The sequence below is a fragment of the Saimiri boliviensis genome, chromosome 1, assembly GCF_048565385.1.
Source record: "Saimiri boliviensis isolate mSaiBol1 chromosome 1, mSaiBol1.pri, whole genome shotgun sequence".
NCBI classification, from domain to species: Eukaryota; Metazoa; Chordata; class Mammalia; order Primates; family Cebidae; genus Saimiri; species Saimiri boliviensis.
Genome location: NC_133449.1, coordinates 124,826,358 through 124,852,074, shown reverse-complemented (window position 1 = coordinate 124,852,074; position 25,717 = coordinate 124,826,358). Strand labels below are relative to the sequence as shown.

The 25,717-nt window shown below is 36.8% G+C and overlaps 1 protein-coding gene across 7 annotated transcripts in view; it reads left to right on the top strand.

Moving 5' to 3' along the window:
• Positions 1–25,717, top strand: part of PHKB (phosphorylase kinase regulatory subunit beta) — a 240,968-nt gene that overhangs the window by 3,562 nt on the left and 211,689 nt on the right. Inside the window, exon 1 of one of the 7 annotated variants that reach the window (XM_074403395.1) lies at positions 8,581–9,343. The exons of the other annotated variants lie outside the window; for them this stretch is intronic. Coding sequence (XP_074259496.1) covers positions 9,196–9,343 — 148 coding nt within the window. The 5' untranslated portion in view covers positions 8,581–9,195. Of the gene's footprint in view, positions 1–8,580; positions 9,344–25,717 lie in introns of those variants that run through there. 7 annotated transcript variants of the gene reach the window in all.

Below are 25,717 nucleotides of genomic sequence, written 5' to 3'. Positions count from 1 at the left end.
TCGCATTAGGAACCAGGCCTTTGGATGTATTCAGTCTCACTTTACAGAAGAAACACATTTTGTTAGGTGGCCACATAGCTGAAATGAAAACTGAAGCATTTAGAGCCCTTTTCTGTAGTTGTGGCCTAACTTGGGCCATTTAAAATCTATTATGTGCTAGAAAACATGGAGAAGCCTGCTGTTAAGAGGCTACTTTTTCTGTAATGTCTCTTAGCAGAGTATTTCAAGCCTCAGGACTCATGAACAGATAAATGTAAGATGAGCACCCCCACCACAGTGAAAACTCCTTGGCTTCACTGTAGAGTTTCAGAAGTGTTTCTCCCTCTTCATTCATTTCATTTATATTTCAAGTCCTGTTCTGGCAAGACAGAGGAGGAAAATCTTGAAGAAAATAAATAGGAAAGAGCTTAAGGAAGAACGAAATGGAGAAAACAAAAACTTACTCTTCAAGATACTGAAATGATTTCTGTCATTAGGTGTCATCTGCTAAACAACAAAATATTATATGTAACAATGCCAATTGGTTTCTGATTTTATCTTTCAACTAAAAGAACAGGAGGACATATATCCTAGACTGCATTTTCTTTCTTTATAAGCACTAAGCTCTGTTTTCCATCTTAGCTTTCGTACTGAGAAGGAAAGTGGTTTTAAGTACTAGCAGAGTCATTCAGTAGTAATGGGGAAATAGAATGCTTAAAGATAGCTTTTATGCATCAACAGTCCTGAAAATTTCTAAACCCAAGAACTGTGCTTTAACATTACATAGAGTGTTTGAAGACATATACAAGAAGCTTTTCCAGTACTGTATCAAGTTGAAATGGAATGCACCAAGAAACAGACTAGAAAAATATTAAACTTTAGTGTTACAATTCATTTTAAAGAATGATTCTTTACAAATTATTTTCAATGTTGACACTTTTTTGGAAGCTCATCTGACCAAAACTTAGTAAAACTATAAAGACACACTTAAAACTCATATCTGTTAAAATGACAAGTACCATTTCTACTGGTGTTAGCTTAACTTTACATCGTATTTTGAATGTGGCCTGTTGTGTTTGCATTTCAGTACTCTGAGTGGTTTGCATTTATAATTTCTTACTTATGTAGAAATACTGCATTTGTACTGGAATGATTTGCTTTTCCTTATTGTGGCTCTTTGGACATTATCTTTATAGGCATGTGTTTTATTGTGTGATTTCATTGAACAATTATTTTAAAGCATGTCCTGGCTTCACAGCTGAGCGTTTCATTGGTACTTTGGCTAGAAACTATCCAGTATTGCCAAAAGTGAAAGCCAGTAGTATCTTGATTTTGAAAAATTCATTTTCAATGCACTTGCATTGTTTTATGTATTTTAACCCTTCATATTCCTCCTGGATATGTTTCTGCTTTTTGTTTTTATTTGTTTTTCCTCTTTATTGAATTTAGTGTGAGTCCTGCATTTCTGTATGTGCATACTTGAGTTGTGCTCTGCTTATGAATGTACTAGTATTTGCTGTGGTTGAATGTAATTTGTTTTGACTGCTTAAACTGAAACAGAGATCTAGATATCCAGATTTCTCTTTAAAGACCCTTGGAGTAAAATGTACCATACCATGAATTTATGAAGAAATTCAACAGCCAAAATAAATTAAATAATTATTATGGAAGGAATGTAGTATTCAATACCTTAGATTGCTTCCATTTCTCATGTGGCCACTACAGTTATATTAAGTTAGCAAAATTGGTCATCTGTAGCAATCACCTTGGCAATATAGTTCCATTACTTAGAATAATTGTTATAGCATATTGTGATGAGGTAAGAAATAGCTTGGCATTTTTGCTTTTATTCTTAAACGACATAGATAATTTAAGAGATTATTCCTTTTTATAATGGCTCATGAGCTTATCTACCTTGGCTCCCTAAGTTTATCAGCCAGCTGATAAGTAGTTTTCAATATAGGACTTGAGTCTTTTCATTTACTTGTTTCTCTTTATGTTCTTTAATTAACTTTCTTTTGTTAATTTAATTTGATGGTCAAATTAGTACCTGTTAAAATTTTATTGTATATTCTGGGCAAAACAAAACCTTTAATTTTATATATGCCTGACTTTCTTTTAAGGAATTTATATAGCAGTCTTGTTTTTAGTTAGCTAATCTAACCGTCAACTAATTAAAGATTCTTGTGATTGGAAGAGAACATAGGCCTGAGTTTCCTGGACTCTTGTGGGTTGTGGCTTCCTTTCAGAGCCTAATGAAAGAGTACATTTTGTGTTCACCTACACCTGGGTCTGATTCTGGTTCTGTTGTTTACTACTTATTTGATCTGAGCACGTTGTATCTTTTTGAGATTCAGCTTCCTGCCTTGTAAAAATGACATTAATAAAACCTACCTGGAGAGATTATTGCGAAGATTAAACAAGATGTTGTATGCAAAACACTTGGTGTTTAGTAACTGCTCAATAAATTTTAGTTGTCTTTCCTAAAAGTATGTGTCTTTTACAATATTACTGATGTGTATTAAAGACTAATGACTTATATGCAACAAATATGATTTCTTATCTCTCTCTCATTTTGATATCTGCCCTCAAAATAGCCATTTTAAGAAAATCTGTCATACTTAAATATAACTAGCTTGAATCAGACTACTCAGAATTAAATATTAATAGAGCTTTGCTATTTAATATGGTCCATTCCATTTTGTAAATTTAGTTCTTATTTTACTTTATGTCCATCTTATTTTTGTCAGTAATCAGTTTAACTCTAAGAAATTGTTTCTGACGGTTTCCATGGAAACTCGTATTAGATAGCTGGTAGAACAGTTGTGATTTTATGTATACTTAAAAGATATTTTTGTCTCAGATATGCGGTGGACTCCCTTCATGTGGGATGGAATTCTCAGAAGTACTCCTTAATTGTATCCTACTTGGAGCTCTGACTTCTTCTTACTAGGTCTTGCCCTGTAAATCTTGTAAGAATTAGGAAATAGAGGCCATATCATATGACTTAAGTCCCTTGGCATGAATCTCACTGACCTTCAGGCTTACTCACTTTCTGTGTCATTATGCTCAGCAGAAATGATGCTTCACATTTCATAAGTGAAGTGGTTTCATGAAGAGCACAACAGCTTGTCTTGCTCGTTTAGATTGTTATTAAATACTCACATTATGCATTCTAAAAGCTATTTTCCTTGTGCCGTTTTATCTTCAATCTTTTGTGAAATCAGAGAAAGAGTAAGAGGAACTCTCTAGAATTCCTGATTCTGATCCAGTTACCTATGCACATTTCCAAATGGGAATATGATGGGCATTTCAAATGCATGCTGAACAAAACAGAACTCTTATTTTCTACTCTTATTCTTATCCCAATCCTGTTCCTCCTTAAATATAACTCCATTTCATTAAACTAAACCATTATTCTTCCTACTTACGCTAAAAATACAGGGGTTATTCCTCTGTTTCCTTTACCCTTTTCATTCAGTTAATCTGTAAAACCTTTCTGTTTTACCCCTAAAACACATACCAAATTTGTTTTTCTCCAGCTATACTCCTAACCTCCCTAGTCCAAGCCACTTTTATCTCTGGTCTACACTACAGAAATAGACTGATTTCCTGTCTCTACATTCTTGTCTCACTACTATCTGTTTTCTGCCAAGCAGTGAGATGGGTCTTTAAAAAAAATGTAAGTCAGCTCATGTCACTTTCCTGCTTAAAGTCCTCCCATTGTATCTGTCATTACCTTAGCATAAAATCTACATTCTTGACCAGGCAAGGTGGGTCACACCTGTAATCCTAGCACTTTGGGAGGTGGATTACCTGAGGTCAGGAGTTCGAGACCAGCCTGGCCAACATGGTAAAACCTCGCCTCTACTAATAATACAAAAAATTAGCTGGGCATGCTGGTGGGCACCTGTAATCCCAGCTACTCAGAAGCTGAGGCAGGAGAATCGCTTGAACCTGGGAGGCAGAAATTACAGTGAACCAAAATTGCACCATTGCACTCCAGCCTGGGCAAAAAGAGCGAAACTCTGTCTCAAAAATAAATAAATAAAAATAAAAGAATAAAAAATAAAATCTACATTCCCTTCCCTTGAATGACAAAGTCCCAGGTGATCTGGCTTTTGCCTGCCCCTCTGACCTCATAGAATGTTCCTCTTCTCCACTGCTTTCTTTGCATGCATAAGATGCAATCTGATTTGCACTTTAAGCTCTCTGTAGTATAGCTATTTAGGCACTCTGTAATAACTATTTTATCTGCCTGGAAAGCCCTCCATACTGCTCTTTGGGTAGCTTGTTCCTTCTGGTTGAGTTTTGGGTTCTCATCTTAAATGTAGCCTTCTTAGAAAGGCTTTTTCTGCCTACCCAATCTAAGTAGCCTCCAGCTGCATCACTCTTAATTTTAATTATCTGCAGTGTCCTTACTATTAGGTAATTTTTTTTTCCTTCTTAGTTTTCCTGTTCATCTTCATCCACTAGAATATAAGCTATGTAAAAGCAGAGACTTGGCCAGGCACAGTGGCTCATGCCTGCAATCCCAGCACTTCGGGAGGCCGAGTTGGGCAGATCACGAGGTCAAGAGATTGAGATCATCCTGGCCAACACGGTGAAATTTGTCCATACTAAATATACAAAAATTAGCTGGGCGTGGTGGTGCGTGCCTGTCATCCCAGCTACTTGGGAGGCTGAGGCAGGAGAATCACTTGAACCTAGGAGGTGAAGGTTGCAGTGAGCTGAAATGGCGCCATTGCACTCCAGCCTGGGCAACAGAGAGAGACTCCTTCTCAAAAAAAAAGCAGAGACTTACTTGTTTTATTCACAGCTGTATCCCTAGAGCTCAGAAGAATGCCTGGAACATAAAAAATGTTCAGTAAATTATATAGTATCTATCACACTGGAGACTGTCCTGGTTCTTTTGAGAGACAGTGTCTTAATGTGCTTATTATATGGATGTTAGACTCACTAGTATTGATCAATACTTACTAGTATTGATACTTACAAATTGTGTGAACTCAATAACAAAGACATGGAATCAACCTAGGTGCCCATCAACGGTGGGTTGGATAAAGAAAATGTGGTACATATACACCAGAGAATAATTCACTGCTGTAGAAAGAATGAAATCATGTCCTTTGCAGCAACATGAATACAGCTGGAGGCCATTATCCTAAGTGAATTAACACACCAACAGAAAACCAAATACTGCATGTTCTCCTAAGCCGGACCTAAATATTGGGTACTCATGAACATAAACATGGCAGCAGTAGAAACTGGGGACTGCTAGAGGGGAGAGTGAAGGAGAGGGGCAGGGGTTGAAAAACTAACTGTTGGATTCTTTGTTCACTGCCTGAATAATGGGATCATTCACACCCCAAACCTCAGCATCACATAATATATCCAGGTAGCAAATTTGCACGTTTGTTACCTAAATCTGAAGCAAAATTTGGAATTATTAAAAACAAATAAAATGGTTTTTCCCCCTAAAACCAAACAACTTGTGTCAACTGTTTTGCACTTAATTTTACATACTATGGGATGGAGATAATAGTATATCCCTCATAAGTTCTTTGTGAAGATGAAGTCATGTCTAGGAAGTACCTAGTGGTGGTAGTAATAGTACTAATGATAATAATGATTTTTTATGTTATGATGACAGCAGTGACAACTTTTTAAGCAGCTAATCTTTGTTGAGTACCTAATGTGTGACAAGTAGTGCTTTACATTTGAATCTCAGAGAAATCCTCTTTGGTAGGCATTATTACTATCCCCTTTTGAAAAACTCAAAGCACAGGGAAGTAAAGTAACTTACTTAAAGTCACCCAGCTAGTACATAATAGAGCCGAAACAAACTGTGGAAGAACCGATTCTCCTAACCACTGCTGCCTTCCTTCTCTTCTTCATCCATAGTGCCTAGTACTCCATAAATAAACAGCAGTGATTACTACTGATGTCTTCTTGATGTTTACTGTTCTTTCATTCATTTGTAACTAACTGATGTTTATTGGACCTCTCTGATATAGGAAGTTTTTAATAAATAATACTGGTCTGAGAGAGCTCGTAGCTTGATGGAATTTATGCCGAGCTGAAGGTGACCAATGCTTTTGCATACATTCACTCTGTGTCTCTCCTGGACTGCTCCAGTTGTTTCCTATTGAACTTTGCTACCTAGAGCCATCACCTCCCATTGTACTCTCCATAGTCAATGCACACTACAAGTTGTTGCCTGGTGATTTTTCTAAAATGAGCTAACCACTTAAGGTTAAGCTCTCCATCTCCTGCAGGATTGAGGTGGGGACTTCAAGGAAAGCCTCTCTGGTAGTTACATTTAACTTCTAGAAATAGGATTCAGTGAAGAAGTTGGGTGAGAATCTAGGCTAGGGATTCTGGGGCTAAATAGTGCTGGGTATTTAAACGATACTGAAAAGACCATTACGGGCAAAGCATTGTGAATGACAGGAATGGGTGAGAGGAGGGGCTGAGATGGGCAGGACCTTGGGAACCTTGAAGATGTTTGAATTTTATTATAAGTGAAAGGGAAAGTGATTGAAAATTTGAAGTAGTGGAGTTGTAAAGCTGTTTTAATATTTTACGAAGATTCTCTGGCTGCTATATAAAAATAAACTGGAAAGAGCCGGGCGCGGTGGCTCACGCCTGTAATCCCAGCACTTTGGGAGGCTGAGGCAGGCAGATCATGAGGTCAGGGGTTCAAGACCAGCCTGGCCAACATGATGAAACCCGTCTCTACTTAAAAATACAAAAATTAGCAGGGCATGGTGGCGTGCACCCGTAATCCCAGCTACTTGGGAGGCTGAGGCAGTAGAATTGCTTGAACACGGGAGGTGGAGGTTGCAGTGAGCCAAGAGCATGCCATTGCACTCCAGCCTGGGTGACAGAGCAAGACTCTGTCTTAAAAAAAAAAAATAGACTGGAAGATGACAAAAAGGCAGGGAGCAACTTCATGCCAGAAGCTGTGTCTTATATCTTTATGTTTAACACCTGGCACCATGCTAGGTGCATAGGGACATTCAATCTATGTTTGATAGTGAATGGCTGTGAAGGCACAGATACTGAGTATATCAACATTCTGAATTCAGAAGATGTGGCCACCTTGATTAAGCATTAGAACCAACTTATCTTTGACTCAATAAAATCACTTTTGGAAGAATATTCCTGTGGCCCATTTCCTGTTAAATGGGAGAATAAACTTAATTTAGAAAGTGAGTTTATTGAGTCAGAGATATAAATGGTAGGTAGGTTCTAATGCATAATCAAGGTGCATATATACAAATACATTTAGAATGGATTTGTAGAAAATATACAATTAGGACATATGTTTTATGGTTTAGGGATGCATCTATTTTCAGATCCCTAATTAGAAAACAACTGCCAGGCTCAGTGGCTCATGCCTGTAATCACAGCACTTCAAGAGGCCTAGGCAGGCAGATTGCTTGAGCCCAGTCTGAGACCAGCCTGGGCAACATGACAAAACCATCTCTACCAAAAATACAAAAATTAGCCAGTCGTGGTGGTGGTACCTGGGATGGCTGCTTGGAGGTTGTGGTGGGAGGGATTGCTTAAGTGTGAAAGGTTGAGGCTGCTAAGATCACACTACTGCACTCCAGCCTGGATAACAGAGTGAGACCTTGTCTCAAAAAGAAATAAAAAGAAAATAAGTAATAGAAAATTGTAACTACATATGTTATGTACTTAGTCTTGAAAATGCTTTCTGATGGTTCATTGTAGCTTTCTAGCATGTGTGGGTTTGTTTTGTTTTCTGAGACAGGGTCTCACTGTGTCACCCAGGCTGTAGTGGAGTACAGTGGCACTGTCACAGCTCACTGGAGCCCCAGTCTCCTGTGCTCAAGCATTCCCTTCTACTGGAACTATTCCCTTCTGCTGGGACTGTGCCTGGCTAATATTTTTTGTTTTCATTTATTGTGGAGACAAGGACTCACTGTTTTGCCCAGGCTTGTCTGGAACTCTTGGGCTTAAGCACTCCTCCCACCTCTGCCTCCCAAAGTACTGGGATTCTAGGTGTGAGCCACTGCATATGGCCTCAATGATGTATTTTTAATACATTCATACTTATACTCATTTTTTTCACATTAGACCTTGGCTGCCTTGATTAATGGTTTTTATAAGATGAAAAAATTGTTGCTGTTTTTTTATTTTGCTATTTGTTATCTTTTTCTTATAGACTTTATTAGTTTATTTTACCAACAGTCACATGATTACGTATTAGTCCATTAGAAAAGAATTATTCTTTATATTTAACTTCTTGGATTTATAGCTTTCTTTTCTTTCAGTTTATATTTCACATATTTTCTTGAGGATTTTGGTTTGTATAGATGACAGATGTGGTTTCTAAACATTAGGTGACTTCCAACAGTCATAGTGAGAATTTTTAATGTTATTTTTAATTGACAAATAGTAATTGTATATATTTATAGAGTACAATATAATGTTTTGATATATGGTTACAATGTCGGATGATTAAATCAGGCTAATTAACAATCTGGCCCCTCACATACTTACTACTTTTTCGTAATAAAAACATTTAAAATCTACTCTTTTTTTTTTTTTTTTTTTTTTTTTGAGACAGAGTCTTGCTCTGTCACCCAGGCTGGAGTGCAGTGGCACAATCTTGGCTCACTGCAACCTCCACCTCTCAAGTTAAAGTGATTCTTCTGCCTCAGCCTCCCAAGTAGCTGGGACTACATGCGTGTGCCACCACGTCTGGCTATATTTTGTGTTTTTAGTAGAGACAGGGTTTCACCATATTAGCCAGGGAACTCCTGACCTCATGTTCTGTTTACCTTGGCCTCGCAAAATGCTGGGATTACAGATGTGAGCCACTGCACCTGGCCTAAAATCTACTCTTTTAGCCATTTTGAAATATATAATGCCTTATGATTACAGCCACCATTCTGTGCCGTAGGTCACTGAAGCTTATGCCTCCCATCCAACTGAAACTTCATATCCTGGGTCAACATTTGAGAATCTCATGTAATAATTGAAATTTGTCATTTGTATAGGTTCTGATATGTTTCATGTCACATATGCTCTTATTTTCAAAAATACATCATTGATTTTTCTTTTGTCATATAACATCTTTAAAAAGTTTATTGTTTTACTCCCTTTGTATCAACAGCCTCACACTGTTTACATGGCCCTCCTTTTTGGCCATTTGAGATTCAAGTCTTGTAGCTCAGGACTGAAATGGGCACTGGCCATAGAGACAAACACTCATGCTATTGTTTGGATTATAGATCAAGTCTTATTGCTACAGCTGTGTGGACTAGGAAGGACAGACACAGAGTCTGGAATTGGGCAGCTGAGCTGAGGATAGTTCCTCATCATATTCCTGGTATGTTTTGAAACCATACTCATTAGGTGCTTAACTTGTATTCTTTATTATATTTCTGTCTTCCTCCAATAGTTAAACCAGGGAAATATTTTCTATATGTTAAAAAAAAATGCAATTACATTTACATTGTACATTAACTTTGGTTACATTAACGTTGTAAGCTTGCTTGTAAATGTCTGATGATTGATTAGTTATAAATCAGCAGCAGCATGTCAAAAAGAATTAACTTAGCTTGGGACTTCAGTCAGTGGACTATTTTATTTTATTTTATTTTGTTTTATTTTTGAGATGCTTTGCTCTGGTTGCCCAGGCTGGAGAACAATGGTGCAATCTTGGCTCACTGCAACCTCTTCCTCTTGGGTTCAAGCGATTATCCTGCCTCAGCCTCTGAAGTAACTGGGATTACAGGCATGCGCCACCATGCCTGGCCAATTTTGTATTTTTAGTAGAGACGGGGTTTCACCATTGTTAGTCAGTCTCCTCTAAAACTCCGTACTTCAGATGATCTACCCACCTCTGCCTTCCAAAGTGCTGGGATTACAGGTGTGAGCCACCACACCTGGATGGACTACTTTCTTCATGGGGACTATTTTTTTCAGCTTGCAGAACAGCTTGTTGTTTATTTTTTATAATTCACATCTAAACTTTTAACGGCTTCTGATCTAGGATGATTTCTGTCCCATCTTTTTTTTTCCTGCCTCCTAAATACGTTTTGTCATGAATTGCCGTCTGTGTAACTGAATGGTCGTTGTGCAAGTCTAACTCTTCAAAAATTAAAGTTAAGAGACTAAACCATTAAATTTTCTGTGATCTTTGATTTTAAATGTTTTGATATAAGCATTTACTGTTATATTTTGAAGATGGAAGTTTGACACATCTCAAGCTGTAGCATGCTTTTTCTTTTTTTCCCTGTCTCTGAAACTTGACCATAGATCTGGATGTCTTAATAGAGGCAGCCTTACTATTTCCTCTCTCTTTAAGCAAAAACAATATATTTAATAAGTTTTGAATAACAGAGTATTTGTGGCTAAATGATTCCAAAGTGGGGATCACTCTTAGGCTTTGGCAGTTTGATGCTATAGATTTGATTAGGGGACTTCATCTGGAAATTTCTAGTGAGAAACCTGGATGGAACTCTAGAGAAAATGCACTGTGTATCGTAAGGCTTTGCTAAATGTGGAAATAGAACCATGCCCCATTTGGTGACATTACTCTTTAGCAAACTCCCATGCTTGCAAATAACACTTAAAATATATTAATTAAACAACTTTATTTGGTAATATGGTAAGCATTGATAAAGAGTGAATCATGTCTATTGATGTTCTTCCTGCTTTGAGAGTTTTCCTGTTCAAATTGAGCTCCTTTCAAGTGTGGCTTTTATAAACGTGTTTATTTTATTTTTAGAGTCAGAATCTTCCTCTGTCTCCCGGGCTGGAATGTAGTCGTGCAATCATAGCTCATTGCAGCCTTGAACTCCTGGGCTCAAGTGATCTTCTTGCCTCAGCCTCCTGAGTAGCTGAGACTACAGGCATGTACCACCATGCCAAGCTAATTTTTTTTTTTTCTTTTTTTGAGATAGGGTCTTGCTGTGATTCCCAGGCTAGTCTCAAGCTCCTGTCCTCAAGCAATCCTCCCTTAGCCTCCCAAAGTGCTGGGATTATATGAGTTAGCCTTGATTTTAAAATGTAAGGCCTTAACTTTCATTTGTGTTAAGCAGATTTTATGTAGTCTACTGATAGAGTAGTTTCCATGTTAAATATCTTTAATGTAGAGGTGTTTAAAATACAAGCATGTTTTCTTATGTATTTCTGAGGGAAATTATTTTTGTTTTGTGGAATCTTTTTATATGAATTTCTCTCTACCCATTCAGAGATTCTCTTGTTTGGTTATGTTATCTTTTTTTTTGTATGTGGAAATACATAATGAAGCTCAATTAATTTGTTATACTCACTTTGTTTAGCTTTGATAATAATCATTTGCTCAATGATCTCAAGGATAGCTAAGACCTATACCAAATATAAGTCCTTCTTAGGTTTTTAAATTCTACGTTTTGAATATTTCTTGAATATTTCCTCCTTTGTGCAATACTGCTGTGACTCTGTTAATTCAAGGGACTTGAATGATTTTTTTGACCCAAACTAGACCTTTATGCCTAGGGCTTACTCCCTTGTCTAGCAGTCCTTTGCTTTGCCAACAGATATATCTTCTAGAGTTTGGATCATATGATGCCGCAGTGGCTCTTCAGTATCTAAAGCATAAAATGCAAACCTGGAAACTGCTGTTCAGCATCCTCCCTATTAGACTTCTGGATACCTGTCCAGCCTCCTGTCCGTCTTACATTCTCTGTTGCAGTGTTATTAATATACCTGCAGCGCCAAGATGAGTGACTGTCTTTCTGGCTTCTGCACCTTTATCATGAAGTTCCTTCTGTATTAAATAGCCTTTCTCTATAAGCTTGGTGCACTCCATAATCTTTTATTCTGCTCCAGTGATCTCTTGTTTTTACATGTTTTCTGACAACTCCCTTCTCTGCATTTCAGGTTTCAATTAATTGCTCTACTGGTTCCCATGGCATTTTATACATGCTTCTTTTGGCTCTGATGTCACTGCATCACTATTAGATAATTATGCATCTTTTTTCTTTACTAGGCTATGAAATCTTTCAGGTTAGGGACAAGATCTGTTGCAGCTGTGTATAGCCTCCTGATACAAGGCTTGATGCTGGGGACTCAGTGTTGAAGAAGAATACAAGTTGAATGAATTAATTAATCATGTTAGAAGAATTAGTACAATTTTGGTTCAGAATGAACTTTCCAGCACTATATATTGTCTAATAATTTAAACTTTTTACTTGGTGAATAGAATTTGGTTTATTTATTTTCCTGTAAGTTTTGAATAAGAACATATTTTAATAGTAAAAAAAAAAAAAAAAAATCCTCTACTGGTCAAGTCCAAAAAGGTTCAAAATTCAGACTCATAAAATAAATGTAATAAATAAAACAAAATAGTGACCTAGGTTTTTAATAGCCTTATGACTTGGTGAATGCACTTTTGATTTTCCTGTTAAACTGTGTCCAGCATCTCCAAGGCCAAGCATGGCTGCAACTGCTTTTGCCCCTTGTATACAAACTTTGAGCTATTCCTGTGTACTGATTTTTTCTTTCCCTGAAGGAAAAATGGAAGAAATCACATAGATTATTCATCTACATTGAAATCCAAATGTAAATCATCAGTAGCACTTTTATTCCTTCATGCATAGGATGGGTCAGTTCTATTTAATAGGCCTGGTATGTCACAGTGTAAACTTTACCTAAGATACTGAGGAATTTGAACTTACCATTTAAATTTCAGGAATATGGTAAAGAAAGAGTAAAATGGTATACTGTTAAATAAAATAGAGAAAAGTAAGCTTCCTAAGTCTTGCCATCTAGACTAAGCTTCAGAATAAGAAGTGATATAATATCTATTTCTGGAAAAGTCTTAAACATAATGCTAAATAATGTACTAGAGAAAAAATCTGTTTTTACCTTACACCTCTTTAGAGCAGAGTCTAGCAATTATGTATTTAATTTACAGGATGAAAGTTCTTTTTATTCTTGTGAACTGTAGCTGTCTTCTAATTGAAATGGAAATAGAAAGAAGTGAAATCTAGGTAAAGGACAGATATGTCAGGTAATATGACAACTGGAATTGTTCATTTACATGGCTGACATGGACAGAGTGCATCGATCAATACCAGAATTGCTTAGAAACCTCTTCATATTTTGGGGAAAATTGTCATTAAAGCAGTATTTCTAATTTAAATATTACCTTGGAACCAGGTTATATATTGCTGCAAATGTGTATTATTTTCATAACAAGGAATAAAATTTTTAAGAGAAGACCTGAAAGGATGACTGTATTCTTATTTTTCTTTTCTTTCTTTCTTTTTTTTTTGCTTTGCTCGAGAAAAAGAAACAAATCGTATTTCAGTGTTTAAATCCTAGGTCTTCTGCTTGCTAGCAGTGTGATCTTGATTAAGTTACTAAACCTCATTTAAAAAAAATCTTTAGAATGGGAATAATAGTACCCTTATTATTAGAAGAGTTTTGTGAGGATTAAATGAAATCATACATATAAAGCTCTCAACACAGTACTTTGGGTGTGGTAAATGCTCTAATATTATTAGTTCTTATTAGGATGCAGATAATAATACTATAATGATATTCTTCTTAACCTTTTTGGGCTCTTTGGTTAAAATTAAATTTATGTGTTTGTATTCATTCTAGCGTGTTGCATATTGACAGCACTTACTAAGCATGGTGTTCTGGGTACACTAGTGAATTACAGTCGCTTAAAGCAATGTCCTTGTCCAGAACAAACATACCAAAATAATGAATGTATTTTGAAAATAGCAGATTCCTGAATAGAGTCTGGAGATCTTGGTTTTGGTGTTGGTTTTGCTCTTAACAAGCTCTGCATCCTTGAGCAAGTTATGAATTTCTTCCATGAAATAAGGGACTTAGACCAGGTAATAGTTAATATTTTTTTCTGCTTCAAAATATCATGACACTCAATCGTTGACTGTCAGGGGAGTTAGGAGAAAGTACGTATAGGATTTCAGGGCCGAGGCTGGGTGATTTCAAGGTAGATCTTGCAAGACGGAGAACTGATTGTGATTGTGCAGAGTTGAGTTGATGAGATGATAGCTTTGGATTTGTCAATATGGTGATGCAAAGATCATAAAGGAAGCCTTGATGAATAAGATGTTAGTTTTGATATTTAAGCTGATTCAGTTGGTTCATGGTCTTACTTTCTAGGGATTGTACAGTTGGATTTTCCTAAGAAAACAAAGCTGCTATCTAATTTTGATCTCTGTTAACTTCAACATCCCACACCCTCTCTTCTTCCCTACCCTCTTCTCTCTCATTTTTTTTTTTAATAAGATAGCAGCGCTACCACTGTAGAGCCCTGGATCTACTTAAATGCAGATCTGATTCAGCAGGTCTGGGATAGGACTTGAGACACTGCCATTCTAACAAGCTCCCAGGTGAGGCTTTTGCTGCTTTTGGATGGCCTGCACTTTGAGGGGCAGAAGTCTTATCTATAGCCTCATATTTGTTGAGCAGCAGTCCTTTGTAACATCCTCGACTCTTCTCTGTCTTCGAATTTAGATTGCAGATCTTGGGCTCTGAATTAAGCATCCTCATGTTCCCAAATTGAACTTAGTCTTTAAATTAATATGTCATTATCTACATCCCCGATTCCCTTCAGGCATAACCCCACAGTTCCTGCACATGATCCATGGCTGTTTCTGCAGCTTCCTTTCACTGGTATGGCACTCTGCTTCTGTCAGTTTGCTGGTCTACTCCAGATTGTGACTTTCAGCCTGGATTTACCTGGCCTAGATCCTTTTACTCATCTGAGCCCATTTCAGGGCCTCCATGTTTGCTGTACATTGCTAGATACATTAAAATTTCCAACCACTGCTCTCGGAAATGGGTATATATGTACATCTCCTGTCTCATCTGTTTATCATACATGATTACAGTAATTGGTGATCTCTTCTGTGTCCTGGGGATCATGTAGTCCTCCTTTCAGTAGGGAGCTCTACTTTGGGATGTAATGACTGCCTCCATTTTCAGAGGGTTGCCTAACCAATTGAATGGAAATGAGAGGTATAACTGGTTAGCACTGGAAGTTAAGCTGATTTCCCCTGAGTTCAGTTTATTTTTCTGCAAGTGTATCTTTAAGAAACTGATGTGCTAATTGCTCAAAGGCCTTTGTGGAGGCTCTTGCTGGTGGTGGTGAGATTCGGTTCCTTCCTGCTTCTTTCATATTTCATGCAGCTTATCATTTAAAGGAGAATAATACTATTAAACATTGGCTTTAGAAGTTCTTTTTTCCCTAGGTATTATTGTCAGATTCAACAGTATTATAGAATGGCCATAAAAATAGGGGTAGGTGCTTCAAGTAATATAATACGATTTTCTTTGAAAAGTAGAGGAAAGAGCAAGCAGTCTTTAAACTAACTACCAAAAAAATGACAAGTTCAAGGCTGATTTCCATTGTAGTTTCATGTTACAGAAGTAATTTAGTTTCAAAAAACTGACAAGTTCAAGGCTGATTTCCATTATAGTTTCATGTTACAGAAGTAGTTTAGTTTCATTTGCTGTAGTATAAGCTCAGTACCTTAAATATCCATTGTCAAAACTCCAGTTTTCATTTCAACTTTTTGCTATAATAAAATCCTTATAACTAAATTATAATGCAAATTAAAGTACAGCAGAATTTTAATAGGCATAGTGTTCACCCATAGTCACATTCTTTCAGTTTTGTATTCATAAAAAAACTAATAGTCCATAAAAATACAGTAAGTTAAGCTACACTTAGAATAGACATGAAAAATTTTAAGCCAAACTAGATGGTCTGAGTAGCATATTGCATGTTGAATTAGAACTTAAAGAATGCCTATTATAGCTTTCCAGTTCTGTAATTTTAAATGTATTTATTAGAAAGTAGATTAATTTACATTTTGACATCTTCATTATAATGTAGGTATGACAGCTTCATACCCATTCTATACTTGTCTGTGAAATACTTGATTTCACTCCCAAGGGTCTTGAGTTTGCTTTGTCTCCCACAGAGACAGCTTGCTTTTCTGGGATGTTTGACAGCTGGCTCTACTTAGACATGATTGCTGTTAGTGACTTTTGGTGAAATTAAGATTAGCTCTGAATAGTTATGCTTCAGAAATAATCATTTTTGGTTATAAAATTTTTCTTGAAGACTTATTAGCATCACTCCTGTGTAGCACAGGGTCGTGTTTTATTGGAGCTTTTATCCCTCATCTAACATGATTAATGCTCTTCCCTCTGGCATGGTTAGAAAAAGTGGTAATCCTGGTTTTCTGGGGCTCCTGCTCATAATCACTAAATTACCTGTAGCAGCTCAAAGCTGCTTTAACATCACATTTGTTTCACTTGGTTGTCTTTCTCTGTTTAAAAATTACCGATTATTTAATTTGCTGATTTAAAAAATCACTATGTGGACCATCCATTTTTGCACTGTTCAAGAGGATTCTGACATTAACCTGACAAAGCCAATTAATCCAGAATTCCTTGTTTTCCTACTTTGTAACTCAGTCCTGTCCTAAGTGCTGAAGTAGATGACAAAATTTAAGGCAAGGAAGAGAAAACAATTTGTATTTAATATGCACTGTGTATTGCTTTACTTAAAATATTGCACTTAAGCCTCGCAACAACCTTGTGAGGTTATCTAATTTTCTCCACTTTTCAGATGAGAAGACCTAGCTGAGAAAGAGCCCAGGTCTTGAAATTTGTAAACTGATATAGCTGTGATTGCAGTCCAGTTCTTCCTGTTTTCAAAACCCTTGTTGTTTCCACGATCTTTTAGCTATGAAGACGGTCTCCCTTCCCGGAGTTTGTTGATACTCTGAGGGCCTGGGGTAGGCGATGACAGACCTCTCTTTTACTTGATTTAACATTGGGTTTAACCTTATTCACTAAAGAATGAAAGTTGGCTTGTGAAAAATGTGACTTAGATTCCATATGAAAAGTTTGGTCAGTTACTTATTATATTATAGGTAGGTCTTTGCAAGGCACTTCCTCACACAGATTCTCAGGACAGCATTAGAACAAATCACTGAAGTCTAAGGGTTGTATGTTAAGTATAATGTAGAAAAGGGTAATGCCATCTCTGCCCTGTTTCACTTAGCCAATGAATGAAACTTCACTGCCTTTCAGCTGGAAGAAAATTAACTAGCATTCATTACCTACAAATGATACTGTCCTTCAGAATTATGTCTAGTTTTATTCTTGTTTTTATTTACAGTCAGCTTACTTTGCTAATTTATAGTTTATTGTGATTTTTTTCTGCTAACATTCAAGACTTCCCATATTCGTTTTAATTATACAGATTATATCTGTGCAATTTCTAATTGTACTAATAACATTCATATTAAATGTACTGCTGAATTTTGCCAAGACAAGAATATAGAACAGGCTTCATCAAACTGCAAATGAAAAATGGAAATGGTTTGGGTCTATTTTTCAAAATGCTGAATAACTTGAAAGTATTATTTCTGTAGGACTTGTATAGAATAATGTATGACACAATAAAATACCTATTATCACATCTTTATCACTATAATAACAGAAGACATAATAAAATTCAATACTTTTTTTGGGGGGACAGGGTGTGACATTATCACCCAGGCTACAGTGCAGTGATCTTTGCTCACTGCAACCTTTGCCTCCCAGGCTCAAGCGATTCTCACACCTCGGGTTCCCACGTAGCTGGGATTAGAGGCACCCACCACCATGCTGTACTAAATTTTGTATTTTTAGGAGAGATGGGGTTTCGCCATCTTAACCAGGCTAGTTTTGAGATCCTGGGTTCAAATGGCTTGCCCATCTGGGCCTCCCAAAGTACTGGGATTACAGATGTGAACCACCACGTCTGGCCTATTAAATATTTTCTTTCTTTTTCTTTTCTTTCTTTCTTTCTTTTTTTTTTTAGACGGAGTCTTACTCTGTTGCCCAGGTTGGAGTACAGTGGCATGATTTCGGCTCACTGCAACCTCTGCCTCCCGGGTTCAAGCGATTCTCCTGCCTTAGCCTCCGGAGTAGCTGGGACTACAGGCACAGACTGGGTTTAACCTTTTTTTTTTTTTTTTTTTTTTTTTTTTTAAGAGGGAGTCTTACTCTGTTACCTTGGCTGGAGTGCAGTGACACAATCTTAGCTCACTACAACCTCCACCTCTTGGGTTCAAGTGATTCTCATGCCTCAGCCTTCTGAGTAGCTGGGAATACAGGTGCCCGCCACCATTCCCAGCTAAATTTTGCATTTTTAGAGATGGGGTTTCACCATGTTCTGGTCTCAAACTGCTGACCTTAGGTGCTCCACTTGCCTAGGCCTCTAAAAGTACTGGGATTACAGGCATGTGCCACCACACCCGGCTCTTTCTTTAAAGATTTAGAGTAGTGTATAGTGACGTTCTTTTCCCCTCCTTATAATTCAGTTAATATAATGAACTAAAACTCTGACATTTAAGCCTTACACGTTTGAAATTTAAAATTTTTACTTGTAGTATAAGTATGAAATAATGACCCTGAGTTTCTCTTGAGAAATCTTATTATATGTTCAGATTAGTATTATTCTCTATAAAGTGATCCACTTGTAAGGCTGCATACATTTATTCTGCTGGTGCTGTCATTGCTCAAATCGTTTTCTAATAATCTCTTTTTATTTCATTCACATCTCCCTTTATAAGCAATAGAATAATAGAACATAAGAGTATAAAATAGAACACACCCAGCAGAAGAGAACAACTGAACTACTTTATAGTTACAGTTAAGGTTATTGGTGAGTGAGTCTTACTTCACTTCATCTGCCCTGATTGATCACCTTGTTCATTGTGGCTGAGTCACGGTAACTTTCGGCAAGGCTTAGACATCAGAGTATAGTGATTTCATTTTGTTCAGTAAATACTTATTAAGCATTCACTATGTGCCAGGCACTGTTGGCACTGGGGTTACTTCAGTAACTTCAGTGGTTATTTATTGTTCTCAATGGCAGAATAAAACAATTGCCATTGAGAACAATAAATAACCACTTCTCAATGCACTTGTTTCCTAAAAAGGAGTTCCAAAAACATTTTAGAAAGATTAGAATTGTTGGAATACAGCTCTGACCTCACGGAAATCGTACAGAATCATAGTATATTATGGCAAGGTACTATAAATAAGAAAGGAAAATGAAATATCTAATTGAGTGATTGCTATTCATAAGGTCAACTCATGAAACGTCAACCAGGTTTAATATCCTTAAATAGATTTTATAGGCCATGCTCCTTCTCTAAAGGTCACTGGAAGAACTTAATAACTTTTTATTAAAAATAAAATGGGAATGGTGGAATGGCCTTTTCACATCTTATTTGGATAAGTTGAATAGGCAAATTTTACTTCCTTTTTATGAAGTTGTGTTATTTCATATTTGCCATTTCATACCTTACTTGTGAAATATGTTTCTTACCCATCTTTCTAGCCATCATGGAGAAATGTAGACTTGAAATCTTGAGGGTTCAAATGAAATGTAATAAATAGGAGTTGTTAAGTAAAAGTATATATATATATGTATGTATACATATACAAATAATTTTGGAGCAATCTCTTGTTTAAAGCAGAAAATGAAAGCAAGGATCAAGGGCTCAACACTTCTCAGTGAAGCATTTTTTTTATGAGGTTTTATGATGTAAGGAAAAGGGCACATATACAGTTTGTCTTCACAGAGCCCTGTTTTCAAATTCAGACTGCCATTTAATAACTTCTCTGTGCTTCCATTTGGTATGACAAAGCTGTGTTACCAGTCTCACAGCTTTGTCAGGATGAAGAAATGGAATAATATATATAAACTGTCTTATGCAATGCCTAAGTAGTTAGGCATTCAAGTTTCCTGTTTCCATTTAAAAAATTGCACAAGTAGTAAATGCATGTAATTTCATATAATATTTTTACAATCAGGACTATAAAGAGTAAAAATCGCACTCCTTTCCCTAGTGGTAATCATTTTTAACAATGTGGTGTGTATCCTTCTAGGCATTTTAAAGTACTTAGTTATCTGTATATGCATATACATTTCAAACCTTATACGCATATAGTTATTGTTGCTTAGCTTTGCAATACCTAAGATCATGCTAAACATGTTTTGTTCTATAACATTACTCTTCCACACTGTTGTTTATTTAGTCTTTCATAATACAAATTGAGCTACCTTCTTCCCTAAACTGTTTTAAGATACTTCATTGAATGAAGGTGTCATCATTTATTTATTTATTCCTCTATTGAGGGGATATTTATTCCTTAATGTTTTAAATTTCTGTGCATGGTGGAACTGTGCAGAAAATAAATCATGGTTTAAATTTTATTTTGTTCTCAAGGAGGTATCAATCATCTTGAAGATGCTTACAGTGCTGCATCTATGTATAGTGTATTCAAATCGTTTTAACTATAGAAGTTAAGATGCATCCCTTCTAAAGTGAGGAAGACAAATTTTTCAACTTGTCTAATCATGGAAATTTGCTGAGGAGGTGGAACTACATCATTAAATCAGAGAATGTGGGTTGGACAGTAGCAGGAGAAAGGGTAGCCTGTGAGAATAAATTTGCAAACTGGTCATCAAAAGTTTCCTGAAACACTGCTTCCGGGTCAGGGTTTCATACCTAGCAGAGCAATTCCTTCACTGCTTTCTTTGGTTAGTTTGTATTTATTTATTTATTTAGAGATAGAGTCTCACTCTGTCTCCAGGCTGGAGTTCAGGTGCGTAATCTCTGCTCACTGCAACCTCTGCCTCTTGGGCTCAAGAGATCCTCCCACCTCAGCCTCCTGAGTAGCTGGGACTATAGGTGTAATACCAGCACACCAGGCTAATTTTTAAAATTTTTTGTAGAGGTGGAGTTTCACCACATTGCCAAGGCTGATCTGGAGCTCCTGGGTTCAGATGATCCTCCTTCCTTGGCCTCCCAAAGTGCTGGGATTACAGGCTTGAGCCACTATGCCTGATCTTGCACCACTTTTCATTGAAAGTCAGTGGTTGACACAAGATTAAAAAAAAAAAGTAGTAAAAGGAAAAATAAAGTTTCCTGAAATGTATTTTCATCAGCTTCTCTACTTTTTCTTCCTTCCTACTAAACATTTACTGTCTCCTACCATATACTAGATATTGTTCCTGTCATTGATCGTCTTCCAAAGTAGTATGGAAAATAACACATTAATCAAGTGGTGAAAATAAAATGTATTGTGTTCACTTTTGATAAATAAGCACGGTGATTAAGGATGCAGAAGACAGAACAATTAACTCTGCTGTAGGAATTAAAGAAGGCCTCCCATATCATGTAGATCACTCAATTCAGTCCATAATTATTTACTGAGAACCTCCTATGTGCCAGCATTAAGGATACAAAATTGAGAATATATTGAAGAGACTTGTCCTTTCTCTGGTTTGTATCATTGAAGGAGTAAATGGGAATTGTAGGAAGAAATTATTGCCTGAAGATGATGTAATTTAAATTTCAAAATTGCTGGAAAATATATTATATCTTATATAGATGAGTCATAGGACAAATGTATGTACTCTTGTTCTTTGGGGATGCTTGCTGTCTCAGCAGCTCAAATATTAATGTCCTAATAATTTGCTAATAAGCCACAGATGTGGTTTGCTGATAGATTGTATGTTCATGTACAAGTCTCATTCCTCTGCTCTCCCATGCTTACCCTGTCTGCAACCTACCTGCCCTCCTTACCCTCCTCTGTGCCTGTGTGAGTACCGGGAATATACAAAACCTCATGGAACTGTGGGATCCTTTTACCCTCTATGATAAAAGATCTTCAGATTGTGCTTAGTTCTTGATTATCTTTTTGGGGAACATCTTAGCCCAGGGATTTGGATTATTCACTGCTTCTTTGCACATACTTTCTTCTTAGTTTGTCAACCTCTGCACTGCAGTCTTCAAAAATTGTTTTCCTCATGCTTTCAGAGATTTGCTCCTGACTCTTAAAACTTAGTACTCTTTACATGCCCCATATCTAGAAAATTATCTGATCAACATTAGCTAAGGAAGGAGAAGAGTCTAAAGTTGGAAACATTGGAACTGGTGAACTTCAACTTGCTCAGTTCCCAAAATTAGAGAATCATTAATGAAATGATGATTTCAGTGCCCCAGTGCCCCAGGCCCACCTGGTCAGCCCTCTCAGCCTCCCCTCCAGGGGGCTTCCCAGCAAATCCATATTTGCCTAGGAATTTGGAACTCATAACCTTTATTAACCCCTGGCAAAACTTCTTGTTTGCATGTCAAAACATGTTGAAGCCTGAAGATTAGCTTTTCTTACTGGTTTGTCCAGTAAGTCATAGCAAAGCCCAATTATCATACTTAAACTACAGTAAGGAAAAGAGGTGGTTCTCCGCAGTGATCGTCTGGCATGGCCCTCAACCATTAAATGTCCCCAAGTTCCCTTGGTGGGTAGTGGGTTTAAATTCAGCCAAATCCTGTCCTGGTGTGTGCAGTGTCCTAGGCCCTGTGGACACAGGCGGAGGAAGGACCAGCCCTGCCCTAGGCTGTTGAGAAGAGATCAGTCCACCCAGAATTAGACATTGTTTTTGTAGAAAACAGACCTTTATTATGTCCAGGGTTTTTTCTCCTTACAGGATAAAAGCCTTTATACAAAAACAAAATGGAAAAAAAAATGTCTACCATTAGTGGTAGACACTGATTGATACCTTCCCTGGGGTGAGATTCTATTTTCACAGATTTTGTATATTTTTATGCTAGAACCCAAAACCCAAAGAAATCTGAAAGTGTGTTGTTTGTATAATATTCTTAACTTCCAGTGTCAGTTTCCAGTAGGGAGTGCTATATAAAATGTTTTTTAAAATCAGAATGGTGCTTCAGGCAGTGAAGATTTTTGCAGACATTAATATAACTATCCATAAAGCTTTATTATCTAAAGTATTTGTAAACATCATATGTCTGCGATAGGTTTGAAATTGTGCCTTAAGCTATTAATCATGCCTTAAAATATATGAGAAAACATGTATAGGCCAAATGTTACATTAGTAGATACTAGAATTTTTATACATATATTTTTTCTTTCTAACTTTTATTTTAGGTTGATGGAGTACATATGCATATTGTTACATGGGGTAAATTTGTGTTGCAGGGGTTTGGTATAGAGGTTATTTCATCACCCTAGTAAGGAGCATAGTACCCAACAGGTAGTTTTTCATTTTCACCCTCCTCCTACCCTTCCACCCTCAAAGAGGTCTCCGTGTTTATGGTTCCCTTCTTTGTGTCTACATGTATTCAGTGTTTAACTTCCACTTATAAAAAGCATATATGGTATTTAGTTTTCTGTCTTTGCATTAATTTGCTTAGAATAACAGCCTCCAGCTTCATCCATGTTGTTGCAAAGGACATGATTTCTTTTCTTTTTTTTTTTTTTTTTTTTTTTTTTTTATGGCTACATAGTATTTCATGGCATATAGGTACCAACTTTTTAATGAATCCAACATAGGTGGGCTCCTGGGTTGATTCTATGACACTGCTATTGTGAACAGTGCTGCATTGAATATACACCTGTGTGTGTCTTTGTGATAGAATGATTTATATTCCTTTGAGTATATACCCGGAAATGGGGTTGCTGGATCGAATGATAGTTATGTTCTAAGTTCTTTGAGAAATCTCCAAACTCTTTTTCCAGAGTAACTGAAATAATTTATATTCCCACCAGCAGTGTATAAATCTTCCCTTTTTTTCTGTGGCTTTGCCAGCATCTGTTATTTGTTTGACTGTTTGATAATAGCCACTCTCACTGGTGTGAGGTATCTCACTGTGGTTCTGAATTGCAGTTCTCTAATAATTTGTTAGGTTGAGCATTTATTCATATGCTTGTTGGCTACATGTACATCTTCTTTGGAGAAGTATCTGTTAATGTCCTTTGCCCATTTTTTAATAGGGTTGTTTAGTTTTTGTTTATTAATTTGTTTAAATTGCCTATAGATTCTGGATATTAGACCTTTGTTGGATGCACAGTTTGCAAATATTTTTTCCCATTATCTAGGTTGTCTGTTTGCTCTATTGATAGTTTCTTTTGCTGTGTCGAAGCTCTTTAGTTTAATTAGGTTCCAATTGACCATTTTTGTTTTCATTGCAATTGCATTTGGATTCTTTGTTAGAAATCTTTGCCATGGCCTATGTCCAGAATGACATTTCCTGGTTTTTCTTCTAGGGGTTTTAAGGTTTTAGGTTTTACATTTAAGTCTTTAATCCACTGTGAGTTGATTTTTATACATGGTAAAAGAAAGGGATCCAGTTTCAATCTTCCACATATAGCTAGCCAATTATTCCAGTACTATTTATTGAATAGGGAGTCCTTTCCCCAATGCTTGTTTTCTTCAATTTTGTCAAAGATCAGTTGGTTGTAGGTATGCAGCTTTACTTCTGGGTTCTCTAGCCTGTTCCATTGGTCTGTCTGTTCTTATACCAATACCATGTTGTTTTGGCTACCATAGCTGCCTTGTGGTGTATTGAATTCAGGTAGTGTGATGCCTTGAGCTTTGTTCTTTTCTTAGGATTGCTTTGGCTATTCAGGCTCTTCATCAGTTCCATATGAATTAAAAATTTTTTTTTTCTAATTCTGTGTAAAATGTCATTGGTAGTTTGATAGGAGTATCATTTAATTTGTAAATTGCTTTGGGCAGTATGGCTGTTATTTTTATTTATTTATTTTATTTGAGAGGGAGTCTCACTCCATTGCCCAGGCTGAAGTGCAGTGGTGCAATCTTAGCTCACTGCAACCTCTACCTCCTGGGTTCAAGCAATTCTCTTGCCTCAGTCTCCCGAGTAGCTGAGACTATAGGCGTGTGCCACCACCCCTGGCTAATTTTTTGTACTTTTAGTAGAGATGAGGTTTCACTGTGTTAGTCAGGATAGTCTTGATCTCCTGACCTCATAATCTGCCCACCTCGGCCTCCCAAAGTGCTGGGATTACAGGCATAAGCCACCATACCCAGCCATCAGTATGGCTGTTTTAATGCTATTAAGTCTCCTTTCCATGAGCATGGAATGTTTTTTCTTTTTTTTTTTACTCTGAGATATGTCTTTATTTTGATGACCAAAATGTATGAAAGTACAAATTAGATTGGAAGCCATTTTGGTGAGAGTACATACTAGTACAGGTAACTCATAGTTATCCATTTTAATTGGAGACAGGGAAGCATCAGTGAATGAAATTTGTCAGTAAAGATGTAACGATATTTTTACCATTCTCTTCAACCTTTCTACCAGAGCATATTTCATAACCATGATAGAGAGAAAAGGTATGATTTTTAAAATGGACCAAGAGAGAAAAAGATAAAAACAGATATGACTTGGCAATGAGCCTTTTCCCCAAAGCAAAATGATTCTCTCATATATATATATATTTCTCTCATATATATATATATATATTTCTCTCATATATATATACACACACACACATATATATATATTCTTTTTTTAATTGCATTTTAGGTTTTGGGGTACATGTGAAGAACATGCAAGATTGTTGCCTAGGTACACACATGGCAGTGTGATTTTCTGCCTTCTTCCACTTCACCTATATCTGGCATTTCTCCCCATGTTATCTCTCCCCAACTCCCCACCCCCCACTGTCCCACCCCTATTTCCCCCCAACAGACCCCAGTGTGTAGTGCTCCCCTCCCTGTGTCCATGTGTTCTCATTGTTCAATACCCACCTATGAGTGAGAACATGCGGTGTTTGATTTTCTGCTCTTGTGTCAGTTTGCTGAGAATGATGGTTTCCAGGTTCATCCATGTCC